General features: G+C 41.8%; 1 protein-coding gene across 1 annotated transcript in view; it reads left to right on the forward strand.

Annotated features, from left to right (window-relative positions):
• Positions 1–15,805, forward strand: part of SCUBE1 (signal peptide, CUB domain and EGF like domain containing 1) — a 1,083,891-nt gene extending 1,068,086 nt beyond the window's left edge. The window contains 1 exon segment of the mRNA XM_030214211.1: positions 14,582–15,805. Within this exon segment, the coding sequence (XP_030070071.1) occupies positions 14,582–14,734 (153 nt within the window). The 3' untranslated portion in view covers positions 14,735–15,805.
• The last annotated feature ends 909 nt before the right edge of the window (positions 15,806–16,714 follow it).

The raw sequence follows: 16,714 nt of genomic DNA on the forward strand, positions 1-16,714 counted from the left end.
TTTCCACCCACGCCCATTCCTCATTCTGCTGCATGAATGTCACAACAGATCATGAGTTCTACAGTCACAATTGAGGTTCAGGTTGAAGTCATGGGCCTGTAAGATTTTTTTCTCATCTTAAATCCTGAACCAAAGTCTCAGGCCTTGAACCAAAGCTCATAGCTGTAATAATAATATACATCTCCCCCCTTTGAAGGCCTTTATGGAAATGGCTTCAAAAATATATGATAATAGGCCAGGTCATGCATCTAGGCCTTAGGTTCATACCTCAGGTTTATGAAGACTCGTACCCTGACCGAAGGCTGTCTTAGGTTGGGACACTTAGTCCTACTTACCCGTCATAGCCCAACGATCTTCATGAGCACTAGAGAGGTGGACAGTAGGCATGAGAGACACTAGTAAGGGGAATCTGTGTGTTCAAGATTGCCAATGATGTAACTAGGAATAATGATTCAAGTTGCCAATGATGTAACTAGGAATAGGCTGAAGGCAACAGTTAGGGCTTCCATCACAGAGTAAAATGGTAGCAACATTTTCTATGGTTAATTCCCATATTCCTTTATAATTATATAACTCCAAAGGAAGAAAATGGGGTTTGGTAATACCTGTCTTTACCAAACAAGTTTAAAATGTTGACTGTCAGGTGGGAGGCATGCTAGCTTCTTTAGGCGAATTTGAAAACAGTCAAGCAAGGGATTTGCAAAATTTTTCATTATTGTTATCATTCTGGAGTAACTTTATCATGCCTATGGTACCACAGTAATCAGTATCAAGGTCTAAGGGAAACGGAGCCACTGTAGACTCTGTTCATACAGCGGTAATCTACTTCTAACCTTGAGCAAATGCATAAAGAACAGAACAAAAGCCAGTATTAGAGCTGAAATAAGGAAGAGGCAGGCTAATATCATGGTCAATAACTGAGTGATTCTAAAGAAGAATGAAAAATATTTTACAGGTTACAAAATAAAACATACTCAGAAAAAGAGAGAGATGCATGTTCTTGTTTCTTTACAACATCCGTAAAATCCGCCCCTTTCTTTCTGAGCATTCTACCAAAACCCTCATCCACACCCTTGTCACCTCTCATTTGGACTACTGCAATCTGCTTCTTGCTGGCCTCCCACTTAGTCACCTCTCCCCTCTCCAGTCGGTTCAAAACTCTGCTGCCCGTCTCGTCTTCCGCCAGGGTCGCTTTACTCATACTATCCCTCTCCTCAAGTCGCTTCACTGGCTCCCTATCCGTTTTCACATGTTGTTATCATAGGAAAAATGTAGGGGAGGGGTAAGAAGAAGGATATAATAAATTGTGTGTAGATGGGTAAAAAGAGGGATATGTTAAAGGAATAATAGGGGGGGTACATTCCGGTTCTGAGTTCTTGGATTGGTCTAGTGGTACACATGGATTTATTATTTAATTCAGGTTATTTGTGTAAGCTTGATTGAAGAGGTAAGTTTTTAGCAGCTTCCGGAAAGATAGAAGGTCATTAACTATTCAAATAGATCTTGGTAAGGCATTCCATCTTTGACTGCCTATTACAGAGAAGTTGGATGCATAATATGTCTTGTACTTAAGTCCTTTGCAATTAGGAATATGCAAATTGAGATATGTTCTAGAACAGGGGTAGGCAACTCTGGTCCTCGAGAGCCACAGGCAGGTCAGGTTTTCAGGATATCCACAATGAATATGCAGGAAATAGATTTGCATACCATGGAAATCATGTATGGAAATCAAGTTCATGCATATTCATTGTGGATATCCTGAAAACCTGACCTGCCTGTGGCTCCTGAGGACCGGAGTTGCCTACCCCTGTTCTAGAAGATTTTAAACCATTTCTGGCTGGTATGTCTTTCAGATTACACATGTAAACTGGGGCATTCCTGTATATAATCTTGTGAAACAGCGTGTGGACTTTGAAGTGTATTCATTCAGTAATAGGAAGCCAATGGAGCTTTTCACGGAGAGGAGTTGCACTCTCAAATCTTGACTTACCAAAAATAAGTCTGGCAGCTGTATTTTGGGTGGTCTGAAGTTTTTTCAGGATTTGGGTCTTGGAACCAATGAAAATGCTGTTACAGTAATCAACATGGGTCAGTACAGTGGATTGAACCAAGTTACGGAAGATGTTCAAAGGAAGGTAAGATTTTACTCGTTTCAGCATCCACATCATGTTAAACATTTTCTTTGTTGTGGCATTTGCATGATTTTCCAGAGTTAGATGGTTAATGTTACTCCTAAAATTTTTAGTTTGTCAGATATGGGAATCTTGATGTCTGGTGTGCTGAGTGTGGTTGGGATGGGTGCAACGTGTTGGGATGAGAGGATTAGACATTGTGTTTTCTCCTTATTCAATTTCATCTTAAAAGCATTGGCCCAGGAGGCTAAAATATTCATTCCATTGGTTATTTTATCAGAAATTTCTGTTAAGTTGGATTTAAAGGGGATGAATATAGCGACGTCATCTGCATAAATGAAGGGGTTGAGGCCAGATTTGGATAGGGACTTGGCCAACGGGATCATCATGAGGTTGAAGAGGATCGGAGATAGAGGCGATCCTTGAGGTACCCCGCATGTTGAAGACCAAGGAGACGAGGTTGATGAAGTTGTTTTGACTCGGTAAGATCTAGTGGTGATGAAACTTTTTATCCACGTAATGATATTCCCGCCAATCCCTAGTTTATCGAGTAGTTTAGTAAGAATATCATGGTTTACCATGTCGAATGCACTAGATAAGTCAAACTGTAAGAGAAGGATGTTATTTTCAAATGAAATTTCATGCTTGAATTTGGATATTAGGGTTAGTAGCACAGTTTCCGTACTGTGGGCCGATCGAAAGCCTGATTGTGACTCATGTAGAATTGAGAATTTTTGGATGAATTTGTTGAATTGGGAGGTTACTCTGTTTTCCATCAATTTAGTCAATAGTGGGATGGTGCCACAGGGCGGTAGTTGGTAATGTCACCTGCTGGTTTCTTGATATTCTTTGGTATTGGCGTGAGTAGTATGTCAGCGTGTTCAGTGGGGAAGGATCCCTGTTGAAGAAGGAAATTTAAGTGAATGGTGAGGTCTGAAATGAAACGAGGTGGAGCTTTTTTCATTAGATAATTAGGGCAGGAGTCAAGGTGACAATGGGATTTTGAGAGTTTGGATATTGCTGTAGAAATTTCCTCAGTGGTAAGAAGTGTGAAGTTCATCCAGGAGCGATCAGCAGGAATCTCGTCCATGGCTGGATCTAGTTTTTCAAGAAAGTTGTCTAAACTGACATCGTCATGGGGGATTGAATTGCATAGTTTGATGATTTTGTCTTTAAAGTAATTGGCTAGTTGCTCAGCTAATGGGCTGATTTGAGGCTGATGTTGTGATTGGGTCGGTGTTGAGAAGATTCTTAATTAATTGATACTGTTTTCTTATATCTGTACCAGTGGATGTAATCTTACTTGTGTAATATGATCTTTTGGTTTGCTTGATGGCCTTCTTGTAGTTTTTTTGTGATTGTTTCCAAGCATTAAAGGTGAAGTTATTTTTTTGTTTCCTCCAAATTTTTTCAAGCTTCCTGGTTTGTGACTTAAGACTCTTTAATATTTCGTTAAACCAAGGAGAAGGATTTCTTCTACGTAAAGTCTTAGAATTAAAAGGTGCAATTTCATCCAGAGTGAGTTTACACCTAGTGTCCCATTCAGTGAAGAATTGATATGAATTAGGATGAGTTGGCCAGTTGTTATAATAGATCTTATACTACTAATACTACTACTTAGCATTTCTATAGCGCTGCCAGGGTTACGCAGCGCTGTACAAGTTTAAACATGGGGAAGGACAGTCCCTGCTCAAGAGAGCTTACAATCTAAAGGTAACAAGCTATGTAGTCAGTATAGGTATCATGAATGGGGAAGGTGGTTAGGCGCCAAAAGCAAGGGAGAAGAGATGGGCTTTGAGTAAGGACTTGAAAATGCGCAGGGAGGGCGCATGGCGTATGTGCTCGGGAAGTCTGTTCCAGGCATAAGGTGATGCGAGGCAGAAGGGGCGGAGTCTGGAGTTAGCGGTGGTGGAGAAGGGTACAGATAGGAGTGATTTGTTCTGAGAGCGGAGGTTACGGGTGGGAACATACGGGGAGAGGAGGGTAGAGAGGTAATGGGGGGCTGCAGATTGAGTGCACTTGAAGGTCAATAGGAGAAGCTTGAACTGTATACGTATCAATGTCAATACGTCCTCTGGTGGTGATTGTTAAAGGTTCCTGTGTTATAACCTGGTTCTTCTTACGCCAGTATAGAGATAAAGTCGCTTTATGATGGTCTGACCAAAGTGAAGCAGACCAGTGAATGTCTGATATGAGGAAGTTTTGGTTTGAAGAGTATTTGTAGGAAATAATGTCGAGTGAATGCCCTTTAATGTGAGTAGGTTGTAGTAGGGTTATGGTGAAGTCACATGACTGAAGGAAGTCAGCACATTCTCGAGTATGGACCGAATGTAAGTCTTCTAGATGAAGATTCAAGTCTCCAATTAGTAGTACATTGGAACTATTGATGCATATGTTTGATATAAAGTCCATAAATGTAGTTTGGTTAATATTCCAGTTGTTAGGAGGCCTATAAAACAGTATGCAGGTAAGATGATCGCATAGTGTGGAGTTATAAAATTTAATAGAGGCAATTTCGACTTGTGGTGAGATGGACTCTGATATTGGTTCTGTGGAGAAATTTGTTTTATGGATAAGTGCTATACCTCCACCTCTTCTATCTTCTGTAGGCCAATGTATTATTTTATAGCCAGGCGGGCATAAGTCAAGGATGATGGGATCTTTTAAATCCCGGATCCAAGTTTCCGTGATGAAGAGTAGATCGAGATTGTCAGATGTAATCTAGTCTGTGATGGTTTCGGTCTTGTTAACCGCAGATCTAGCGTTGATGTATCCTATATGAACAGGTTGATGTGACTCAGAAGTTGAAAATGAAGGTCGGATTTTAATGAGTTGTCTTGTCTTAGGTGCTTTTGCTTTAGATGAGATAGTTTCTGATTTTGAGGACGATTGTCTGTGACTTTGTGAAGTTCTATGGTTGTCGCTGGTCCGTGGGGATATGATTGAGGTAGGTGTTCTTACGTGGTATTGAAGAACTGGTATTATGTTGATTTCCGTTGGGGGAAAGTTGAGTGTTGCGTGGATGATAGTTATTGTGTGGATAATGATAAGTATTTTGATAAGGATCATGTTGGTAAATGGATGATAAATATTGTAAGAGCAGATCAGTACGTACTGTCAGTGTTAGAATAAAATTATGACCTAACTATATAACACTGTAACGATTAATCTAAGGCATATATAAATTTAAATACACAGTTGATAGAAATCAAAATGGCTAATAATAGTTAACTGGCAGTGTTAGGCAAATCAGTTAACAGCAGTATAGAACCGCTTAGTAATCAACAGTGTCTCTCAGTGGTCATCAATGTAGATAAATAAATGATGATCACCAGAATAGGTAAAATCAGTTGACAGTAGTACAGAATAGATTAGTATTCAGAAGTGCAGGACAAATCAGTGGCCAACAGTGCAGGACAGGTAGTTGCGCAACAATGCAGAGCCAATCAGTATTCAATAATGACAGCTAGATTAATATTCAGCAATATAAGGTAAGTCGATTGTAGCAGTTATATGCTATCAATACAATACTATGTTGACGTTATAGATCAATATCGTTTAAATATCAGGTATATAGGCACTTGCATACATAGTTAATATAAATCAAAATAACTTATAACAGTGAGCTGTCAGAAGTTTAGGGCAAATCAGTACAAATAAGTATAAGGCACCTGCGAGGCTGGTGGTTCAGTGCCACGTGAACCAGCCTCATAAGCCCCAGCAACCGTTGACTCACTCGTCTGAATTTTCTATCTCAATGGCTGTATTTCTAGGCTTTGCAGTATCGTTTTCGTGTCTCCTTTCGCACCACTGTCTCGATGACCATCTGATCGGGTGGTATCAACTTCGAGGATAGGTCCGGTTTGCTGTGAAGGGTTTGATTGTAATGGGCATATGGCAGGGAAGCAGTAAAAACCTCAGTCGGCTGATTGAGAGCCTCAGGTGGTAACAACTTTGAGGAGCAGGTCTGGCATGCTGTGAAGAGTCCGCTGCAATGGGCTGCCTGGCAGGGCAGCGGCGAAAACCTCAGTCAGCTGTAACAATGATGAAAACCCCAGTTGGCTGGCCAAAAGCCTCGGGCGACGTCAACAGCTCTCAGCGGCAGCAGCGGTCACAGGTGTCTCCCGTTCAACCACGACAGCGATCCTAGGCAGTTGAATACCGTCCACGATGCTCGGCGGCGGCCAACAGGCACCCACTGGATGCCCACAGGACAACTGTGACCCTGAGCAGGGTGAAGGCCAAGCACGTTGCCCGATCCCGGCCACCACAGCTGGATGCCCGCAGGGAACCCGTGGAAGACTCCGGTTCACTTATCTTTAAAACCGCTGTATCCTATGTGGGCTGCTTATCCTGCCCAAGCTACTGCCGATTTGCAGCCGATTTCCAGCCAAATTCTGCTCAGGTCGTCGGAGGAGCTGCTAGCATGCTCCGCATGCGGTGGCCATGATGCCTCTTGGCATGGGACAGGGTGGTAGGACACCATCCCATTTGCTCCATTTTAGCTTGCCTCTGTGTCCAAGGTAGTGCCTATGTTATAACTATTGGCAGAGGCTGGGAAGTGGGTTAACCAGAGACCCCTCGCCTTTTTTCCTGTTCCTTTCCTATTACTGCTTCATTCTTCTGATTTGAAGGACTTCCAGCGCCCCCCCTCCCCCAAAAGCAACACAGCTCTATGTTGCGTTTCTAAATGGTGTCAGAAATCGTTGTCTAGGTATGGTCACGGGTCCAGTTCACAGAGGCAGTGGGTTCGTAGAGGCAGTGGGTTCCCAAAGAATACACAATCCACATGGGTTTGGATATATATTGTGATAAAGTCACCTCCAGGATAGTTGGGTTAAGGCAGTTTCAGTCTGAAATACAAGTCCCAGAAGGCATTGCAGGCAAGGAGCCAGAGGGGGGGAAGAAGAACCCGGACTGGACTCCTAGCTGCAATCAGGGAAGACATGGGTGTAAGCTGGCAGGTTGTGTAGAGTGGCTGCCACTAGGTGGAAAGAGAGTTAGGAAACCCTGTGTGCAGGAGCTCATCATTGGTCTCATTAGTCTAATGCTTAACTCAGCTGGTTTGGGTGTGAGGAAGCTAATGGAAAGAGAATGATTGGTGGTGGTAGCTGAAGCCAGGGATTGATTAGGCAGGTGGGAAGGAGTCCCAGGAGTTCAGTTCAGTTCTCCTGAACTGAACTGGAGAGAAGGAGAGAAGTATTTGCAGGCTGAAAATCCTTGGGCAGGGAGGTCCCTAAAGTACTGAAGCAGGCTGAAATTCCTTGGGTGAGAGGAAGTCCCAAAAGTATTGAATTCACTGTGAAGCTGATGCAGGGGAAAACCCTTGGGTAGAAGGAGTCCCTAAAATATTGAACTCTCCTGAAGGTAAAGAGGATAGAAGGTAGAAACTGATGCTGGGTTGACTGAACTGTGATGATGAACTGAAAGAACTGTTTCTCTTGGGAATTGAATTACTGTTTATTGTACACTGGATAAAGAGCCCAGGCTGGAGCCTGTAAGCCTGTATTGAATCCTGGTATGTGCTATGCTGCTGTTGGAACTGTGTACTAGAAACCTGCCTGGAATAAAGTCTTTGAGTTTGAAGTTACTGGTGAATATCTGTTTCTTCATTGTACCGGGAGCCTGTGGCTGGAGGAGATTGTTCTATCCTTGGCTGCACAAGAGAGGTACCCGTTTACAATATATAGAAAGTATATTGTATTTACATATATAGGCTCACAGCACTTAGTACAGGTAAATATTACAAAGTGTGTGTGTGGGTTTAGATTGGGTGAGAGGAAGTCCCAAAAGTATTGAATTCACTGTGAAGCTGATGCAGGGGAAAACCCTTGGGTAGAAGGAGTCCCTAAAATATTGAACTCTCCTGAAGGTAAAGAGGATAGAAGGTAGAAACTGATGCTGGGTTGACTGAACTGTGATGATGAACTGAAAGAACTGTTTCTCTTGGGAATTGAATTACTGTTTATTGTACACTGGATAAAGAGCCCAGGCTGGAGCCTGTAAGCCTGTATTGAATCCTGGTATGTGCTATGCTGCTGTTGGAACTGTGTACTAGAAACCTGCCTGGAATAAAGTCTTTGAGTTTGAAGTTACTGGTGAATATCTGTTTCTTCATTGTACCGGGAGCCTGTGGCTGGAGGAGATTGTTCTATCCTTGGCTGCACAAGAGAGGTACCCGTTTACAATATATAGAAAGTATATTGTATTTACATATATAGGCTCACAGCACTTAGTACAGGTAAATATTACAAAGTGTGTGTGTGGGTTTAGATGGGAATCAATGAGAGAAAGGTAAGAATGGGGGGGGTGCAGAGAAAGAGAGAAGCCTTGAGGTAGGGCTGAAGGTGTGTGTGTGCAGAGAAAGAGCCTAAGACAGCAGAGCCATGTGCTCTGAGTAGGGCTGAAGGAGAAAGGGGTGGGGGGCAGTGCCAGGGGCTCTGGTGGCTGAAGATGTGTATGTGTAGAGAAAGAAAGAAAGAAAGAAAGAAAGAAAGAAAGAAAGAAAGAAAGAAAGAAAGAAAGAAAGAAAGAAAGAAAGAAAGAAAGAAAGAAAGAACTGCCAGCCAAGAGCCATGTGCTCTGCTCTATTTATATATCTAACAGGAACAGAGAGGGATCAAACAACTTCCTTTCTTCCCAACCTTTGTCAGCTCTTTCCTTTACAAACTCCAGTTTACTTTCCTGATGCAAGGACGGTGACCATTTTCACAGGTTCTACTCTTTGAAGTCCCCGGTTTTGGAGCCTATCTGTCTGGATTTCTTTGTTCTTAGAGAGCCCTGCTCCCAGATGCCCAGAGAGGACATAGGTATGCTAATCAGGGGTAATTTGAGAAACAAAAGGGCTAGCAGGCAGCTGGGCAGCATTTGGTCCATTTGGCATCCTCAGAGCTTCCTGAGGGAGGGGGGTGTTATCAGAGGTCCATTTGCCATCCTCAGAGCTTCCTGAGGGAGGGGGGAGTTATCAGAAGCTGGTTTCATATTAATTTAAGTATGTCCAGCACTCCTAACATGTATGTCCAGCAATCCTGACATCTCCACCACTTTTTGTTTCTGCATGGAGGCAAGATGGAAGCAAACCTGGATACCTGGTCTGTCACTGTAGTGACGACTGTTTATGTTCCCATACCTCCAGTTATATTGTTCCTGCTAGTTCTAGCAGGTCCCCTGTCTTGCTTATTCATATCTCCACAATAGTGTTTTAAGTCCCCTTATGAGTCCAAGCCTCGTGCCTTAGGTGGGGCAGTCATTAGTGGGCGGTGTTTTGTGGCTCTACATGAGAATTGTGATATTATGATCCCTTGTTTCATATTGTTGACGGTCTGCATTTTCCATATGGGTGGTATATTGGTGTATTAGGTTCTGTACAGATATAAACTACCTCAAGGGAAGACTTTGTAACTATCCCACCAAATATATAGCATAAAACTTTATAGGAATAGATATTCTTTTAGATTTTAAATCTTATCGAATTACTCTTTATTAACACAACTAGTAAAAAAGGCCCGTTTCTGACACAAATGAAACGGGCGCTAGCAAGGTTTTCCTTGGAGTGTGTATGTTTGGGAGAGTATGTGAGAGTGACTGTTTGAGAGTCAGAGTGAAAGTGTGAGTGTGTGAGAGAGAGAGTGAGTCTGGGTGTGAGTGTGTTTGTGAGAGAGTGTGTGTGAGAATGAGAGTGTGTGTATGTGAGTCACAGTGTGAGAGAGAGTGTGTGTGTGTGGGCAAGAGAGAGAGTGTGTGTGAGACACAGATTCTCTGTGAGAGTGAGTGTATGACACCAAGCGAGTGTGTGAGTGACTGTGTGGCACATAGAGAGTGAATGTGATACTGTGTGAGACAGAGTGTGTGAGAGTGAGAGTCAGAAAGACGTTGTATATGAGAGAGAGAGAGTGTGAGCCGTGCCCTCCCAATCCATGGCCATCTGTCCCCTGCCCCCTCCATTCATCCTTTTCCAGCAATTCCCCTCTGTCCCTGAGCCCTGCCCTCCCAATCCATGGCCATCCATGTTTGTCTGTCACCTGCCCCCTCCATTCATCCCTATCCAGCATTTCCCCTCTCTGCCTGAGGCCTGCCCTGCAATCCATATCCATCCATGGCCATCTGTCCCCTCCATTCATCCCTATGCAGCAATTCCCCTCTCCCTGAGTCCTGCCCTTCCAATCCATGCCCATCCATGCTCCTCTGTCACCTGGCCCCTCCATTTTTCCCTATCCAGCATTTCCCCTCTCTGCCTGAGGCCTGCTCTGCAATCCATATCCATCCATGCCCATCTGTCCCCTCCATTCATCCCTATCCAGCAATTCCCCTCTCCCTGAGTCCTGCCCTTCCAATCCATGGCCATCCATGCTCATCTGTCACCTGGCCCCTCCATTTTTCCCTATCCAGCATTTCCCCTCTCTGCCTGAGGCCTGCTCTGCAATCCATATCCATCCATGCCCATCTGTCCCCTCCATTCATCCCTATCCAGCAATTCCCCTCTCCCTGAGTCCTGCCCTTCCAATCCATGCCCATCCATGCTCCTCTGTCACCTGGCCCCTCCATTTTTCCCTATCCAGCATTTCCCCTCTCTGCCTGAGGCCTGCTCTGCAATCCATATCCATCCATGCCCATCTGTCCCCTCCATTCATCCCTATCCAGCAATTCCCCTCTCCCTGAGTCCTGCCCTTCCAATCCATGCCCATCCATGCTCCTCTGTCACCTGGACCCTCCATTTTTCCCTATCCAGCATTTGCCCTCTCTGCCTGAGGCCTGCTCTGCAATCCATATCCATCCATGTCCATCTGTCCCCTCCATTCATCCCTATCCAGCAATTCCCCTCTCCCTGAGTCCTGCCCTTCCAATCCATGCCCATCCATGCTCATCTGTCACCTGGCCCCTCCATTTTTCCCTATCCAGCAATTTCCCTCTCTCCCTGAGTCCTGCCCTCCCAATCCATGCCCATCCATGCTCCTCTGTCCCCTGCCCCCTCCATTCATCCATTTCCAGTAATTCCCCTCTCTCCCTGTGCCCTGCCCTCCTAATCCATACCCATCCATGCTCCTCTGTCCCCTGCCGCCTCCATTCATCCTTTTCCAGCAAGTCCCCTCTCGCCCTTCCATGACCCCCCCCCCTCGCATCAATGCTACTCTCTCTCCCATGTCCCAGCCTGGCCCGCCCTCTTCTTCCCCCCCCCCCCCTTCGCATCCATGCCCCCCCCTTCGCATCCATGCCTCGCATCCATGCCCCCCCCTTCGCATCCATGCCCCCCCCTTCGCATCCATGCCCCCCCACCCCTTCGCATCCATGCATCCCTTTTTTTTTTTTTAATTCTTTTTAACTTTACCTCCGTGGGGGTTCGTGCAGCGAAGCGTCAGGGAAGGAGGTGGCGCTCCCAACGTCTAGCTTTCCCTTCGCTGTGTTCCGCCTTGTTTTGAAGGCAGAACACAGCGAAGGGAAGGGTAGACGTCAGGAGCGCTGCCTCCTTCCCTGACGCTTCGCTTCCGGATTTGTTTGTTTAGACGCGAGGGCGGGCAGAGACGGCTGGATGGCTTCACACCACGAACACCACGAACGCCACGAACCCTACAGCCAGGGACTCAGGGAGTGACGTCAGATGGCTTCAGAATGTTGTCCTCATTAGAACATTCACGGTGCGTTTTATTATATTAGATTATTAACACATTATTATTTAAAATTACGCATTTGTTTGCTTCTGTTTGACTGGATGTGTGCGGGATGAATCCATTGAATGGATCTCCTATCTGAGAGACAGTGTCAAGAGAAGTCGGATGTAAAATCTGCTTATTCCATTGCAGTTGTCCTATACACAATGGATGAACTAGAATGATATATCGCTGTGCTTATGCGATGAATAGACAGCTCCTGAGGACGCTGTTGGTGAAATACAGCACTGTGTAGAGCTGCAAGAAAGGAATTGTTTGTACAAAGAATCTATGGACAAAAAATTAAAACACTAAGAGGGTGTGTTGTGAACTTTGGAAGATCTTGAATACAACTGAAATGGACTATAAAAGTGTGAATTTTAAATAATAATGTGTTAATAATTGTGTTAATAAAGAGTAATTCGATAAGATTTAAAATCTAAAAGAATATCTATTCCTATAAAGTTTTATGTATTAGGTTCTGCCCAGTGTAATATTTATGGTACAGTAAGGTTCTGAGTGTGTTTTTGCACAAAGTTAGGCATAGTGTTTTGCAGTTGAGCAATTGTGGTTAGTATATGCTTTGAGCAACCACTTTATTCTTTGACATATGATACATATCTAATATCTAAATTTAATAAAAGGTATTGTGACTTTTATTTTTATTTTTTTTTTCTGTGTGTTATCAGACAATTATGGATTTAAGCTCTACCCCTAGCCCCACCCCTAACCCTGCCCCCTTTAGCCTCCCCAAACAGTTGGGCCACCGACCGCCTATGCGCCAGCCACTTTCTATAGTGCCTTAGTAAAAGGACCCCTATTTTTCTCTCTTTCTTTGTTTCTATCTAATCAATTTCTGATTTCATTATACTTGTATCTCCTCTGATCTGGCCAAAGCCTTTCAGTGCATTTTCTCTTCCCTTCTTCCTCTGATCCTTCTACCCTCTCTACTGTTATTGTAATTGTTTCCTCAGTTCATAGTGGTATAAAGCGGGGTATAAATGTTCTGAATAAATAAATAAATAATGCAGTTTAGTAAACATCAACTTTAATGTATATTAACCTATGAATTTAAATGAATACAGTTTTCAGGCATTACAAATTTTTAGTGCCAGTTTAAAATGAAACAAAATGCAAAACTTTGTGGGAAATGCAAAATTTTTCAAAATCAAACTACCCCCCCCCCCTATTTACTAAGCCACGTGGCAATGCCAATACAGCCCAAAGTGAATGTCGGCATTAGCACATGGCAGCCCCTAGCACTGCTTAGTAAACGGGGGGGGGGGGGGGGGGTAAATGTTTTTCACGTTTACATCTCTAAAAGGGACCAGAGTCTGAAGCTTGGCAATGAGCATATGTGTCAGTACTCCATATCTGAGCCAACTGGTATGGGTGTGTAGGGGAAAAGTTTTATATTTTAATTTTTCTTATTTTTCTTTTCCTTTTGTTTTACTTTTGTCACTTTTTTGCATGTGCATGCTAAAAGAAATAGTACATGCCAGTATGAAACAGATTGACAAAAATGGATGGAGTATGTGCAGCCAAAAATAATTTGGTTTGTTTACTTGAAATGAAATTTCCCAAATTTTCAGGCATTTTTTTGTGTTTGTTTCACCTATTCTGTGCTCTTGCATTGTACACACTAGAACTTTTTCAGTGCACACATTGATTTTACGCATGTTAATTCATAGGTATGTACACTTATAAGTGATTTCATGCACTTCACATTTTAGGCATTCAAACAAAGTGAATGCACGCTTATGGATTCACACCCCTAACAAATGCATGTCCCTACCAGTTAAACTATTATCGATTCCAAGGAATAGACTGGAAGCTATCAGTAGAAAGGATAAATGACTATTCCATAAATTGTGTGATGAAATAAGGTTCAACAGATACATTTAATTTGCATTTGAGTGGAATAACAAAGAGAGTGTGATCCCTTAGGCCTGGCATCATAGCTACTGTTGTTCCCACCCCAAGAACCTGATTCTCGGCATTCCAGTCTGACATGAACTCCTTTACCTTTACAGGAAAGTTCCCATGTGGAAGATGAATTATAATTATTACTGTTAGAGCTGTTTCCTCAGTCAGCATAGTCTCTCATTTCTCCTTTTGTTTCCTATGCACTAAGCATATCTAAGGGACCCTTTTACTAAAGTGCATTAAGCAGTTAACACGTGAATTAGGGTATGCTGTTAGCACATGGCCTCTATAACAGTTAACTTAGGGGGTCTTTTACAAAGACATGCTAGCGTTTTTAGCACATGCTTAACACTAGTATGCCTTTGTAAAAAGACCCATTAGTGGCTTGACTGTTGCTTAGTTACTAACATGCATTAAGGGAGTAACACATGATATTGGCACCTTAACACATATTAAATAGCAAAATCAAGCATTACTTTACCATAATGTACATTGTCGTAAATCACAATGGGCTGCATAATAGTAATATGCAGAGCATACAAATGCATGCAAAGCAACTCCTTAGTATGCAAGTAAAAGAATGCAGCTGGTGTTGAATGCCACATAGAAAAATAATACTCACTCAAAACTGATCATATTTATTTCTGCCAGGGAGTATCAAGCTGTTAACACAAAGCCATAGCCCCCCCCCCCCCCCCCTCAAGCCTATATCAGTCAATCCCAGATTATCTAGGAGGTCCGGGACAGGAGCAATCTGAGTAGCTCCTGCTCCTGCAGGCACTAGGTTCAAAATGGTGCTATTGCTAGGGATCAAGACGCCATATAAAAAATGATGAAGAAAAAGGAATACTAAACTAATATCTCTGTTTTTTCTAACAGGACAAGAAATTGATTAAAGCTCTCTTTGATGTACTGGCACACCCACAAAACTATTTCAAGTATACAGCACAAGAATCAAAGGAGATGTTCCCGAGATCATTTATAAAGCTAATTCGGTCAAAAGTTTCCAGATTTCTACTACCTTATAAATAGCTGCTTAGCACTATTCAATTTTGAAGGGTTTTTTTTCGTGGTCCTTTGATTTGGAATTATTATTTTTTATTTTTTTATATTTTACTTTGCATTTTTGACAAATATTTTATTTCCCTCCACAGTAGAAATGTTTGTTAATTTAAGACTTTTGTAGTCTTCATTTTTACTTGTTTATTGAAGTATAATGTTTCATCATCCTTAGACACCAATATTTTGAATGGCATTGTCACTGCAAAGGAAAAAACAAATGGTTCCTTGGGTGCAACTAATTGAAGATGCTGTTTTGTATCTGCACTAAGTATTGCATTCTTCTTTTGAAATTTTTTGTTTCAGAACAATATTTTCTGAAACTGTTATAATAGCAATTTTTTTTGTTAAACCTGATGAAAGATACTACCTGAAAATGAGCATTATTTTAGGAAACCAGTATGTAGAAGGTTTAATATTTGGAATTTGATTGCACTGGAACTTTGTATTTGAAATTTTAGGGAAGAAAATTCTAGATTATGTATTTATATAATCAGAAGTAGGTATCTTATCTTCTTGTCTGGTGAAAGATATTTTTTAACGATTGTGCCCACTTTTTATGAGGCAATAGGAAAATTTCAATAAAGAAAATAAAACATATTGAAACAAAAAAAGAAAAAAGAAAGTATTATAACCCTTTATGATGGTACAATTCAAGCCACATCTATATATGTTCTCAGTTTTCCTTTTGAATGGGTATATCTATAATTACAATCATCATAGATAAAGCTATAGAAAGAAAGCATGTAGAATTTTAAGATATGGAGAAAGCTGACTAGTTGGAAAATTCATATTACCATATAGGACTAGATTTTATGTATCACACACACCTAAAAATTCAGTTCCAAAATAAAATTTGCTTAGGTATATTCTATAAAATATGCTTTAATTTAGGTGTACTTTATAGAATAAGCCTAAATTTCCATGCAGTTTATAGAATACGTTGAATGCTGGACCACATGACTAAGTTTAGTAGCGGTTAGTTATGCCAAGTAAAACCTGGTGTAAATCCCGGCGCCTAAATTAGGCGCAGAGTGGGTTCTATTACACGTATAGATTTTAGAAATGCCCACAACCCACCCATTTCACATCTATAACCATGCCCACTTTTCAACTGTGCGACTGATATTTACATGCGCATTAAAGAATATGCTTAGCAAGTAGTACGTGTAAATTCTAATGCTAATTAGTGCTGATAATTGGTTAACATCCAATTATCAGCACTGATTAGCTTGTTAACTAATTAAGTTATGCACATTGTTATGGAATATGCATCAATTTCTGCGCAGAAACCTCAGCACGATATATAAAATCCCAGGGATGTGTGCTCTGTTAGACTTAGGTGTATTCTTTTATTATGTATCAAAAATATTAATTGGCATCTGGGCTGGGGGTTTCTAAACACAGTTACATATGAATACCATGTCCTGTCGATCTGTCCTATACTAATTTTCTTCAGAGGACTGACAGCATACATTTATTTCTACAGTATGCAGTTTCAATCAATTCTGCTATTATAAAATTCAAAATCAAGAAAAAAAAATCAGACTAATATTTTTGCTTTCCCCAAGTAGTACATTTGTCATATGTAGATGATTCTTTTATTTGATACTTAGTAATATCTTTTGTCACTGTATAGATTGTGTTGCATAAGTCTCTGCTTCCACACACAGTATTTAATGAAATCTTTTTCCAGCCTTGATATGATTTTCTCCAAGTGCTTTTAACTTCCATTTATCCCAAACTGAAGTTCAATTTTGTTCATTAGAATGCCTTTTCCCAAATCATTTGTCAAGATATGTGGGAAGGGTAATGGGCTCATTCTGCTCAAATTATTTTTGGTCTTTTGAGGGTGAATAGTGAAGAAAAGTTAGGAAAGCAACAAATCATACACACTCAACTCTATACAGAAGTGCCACTGTATATGGCTTCTATTTATGGAAATGGAAGCAA

This window comes from Microcaecilia unicolor, chromosome 9 (assembly GCF_901765095.1).
Source record: "Microcaecilia unicolor chromosome 9, aMicUni1.1, whole genome shotgun sequence".
Lineage (NCBI taxonomy): Eukaryota > Metazoa > Chordata > Amphibia > Gymnophiona > Siphonopidae > Microcaecilia > Microcaecilia unicolor.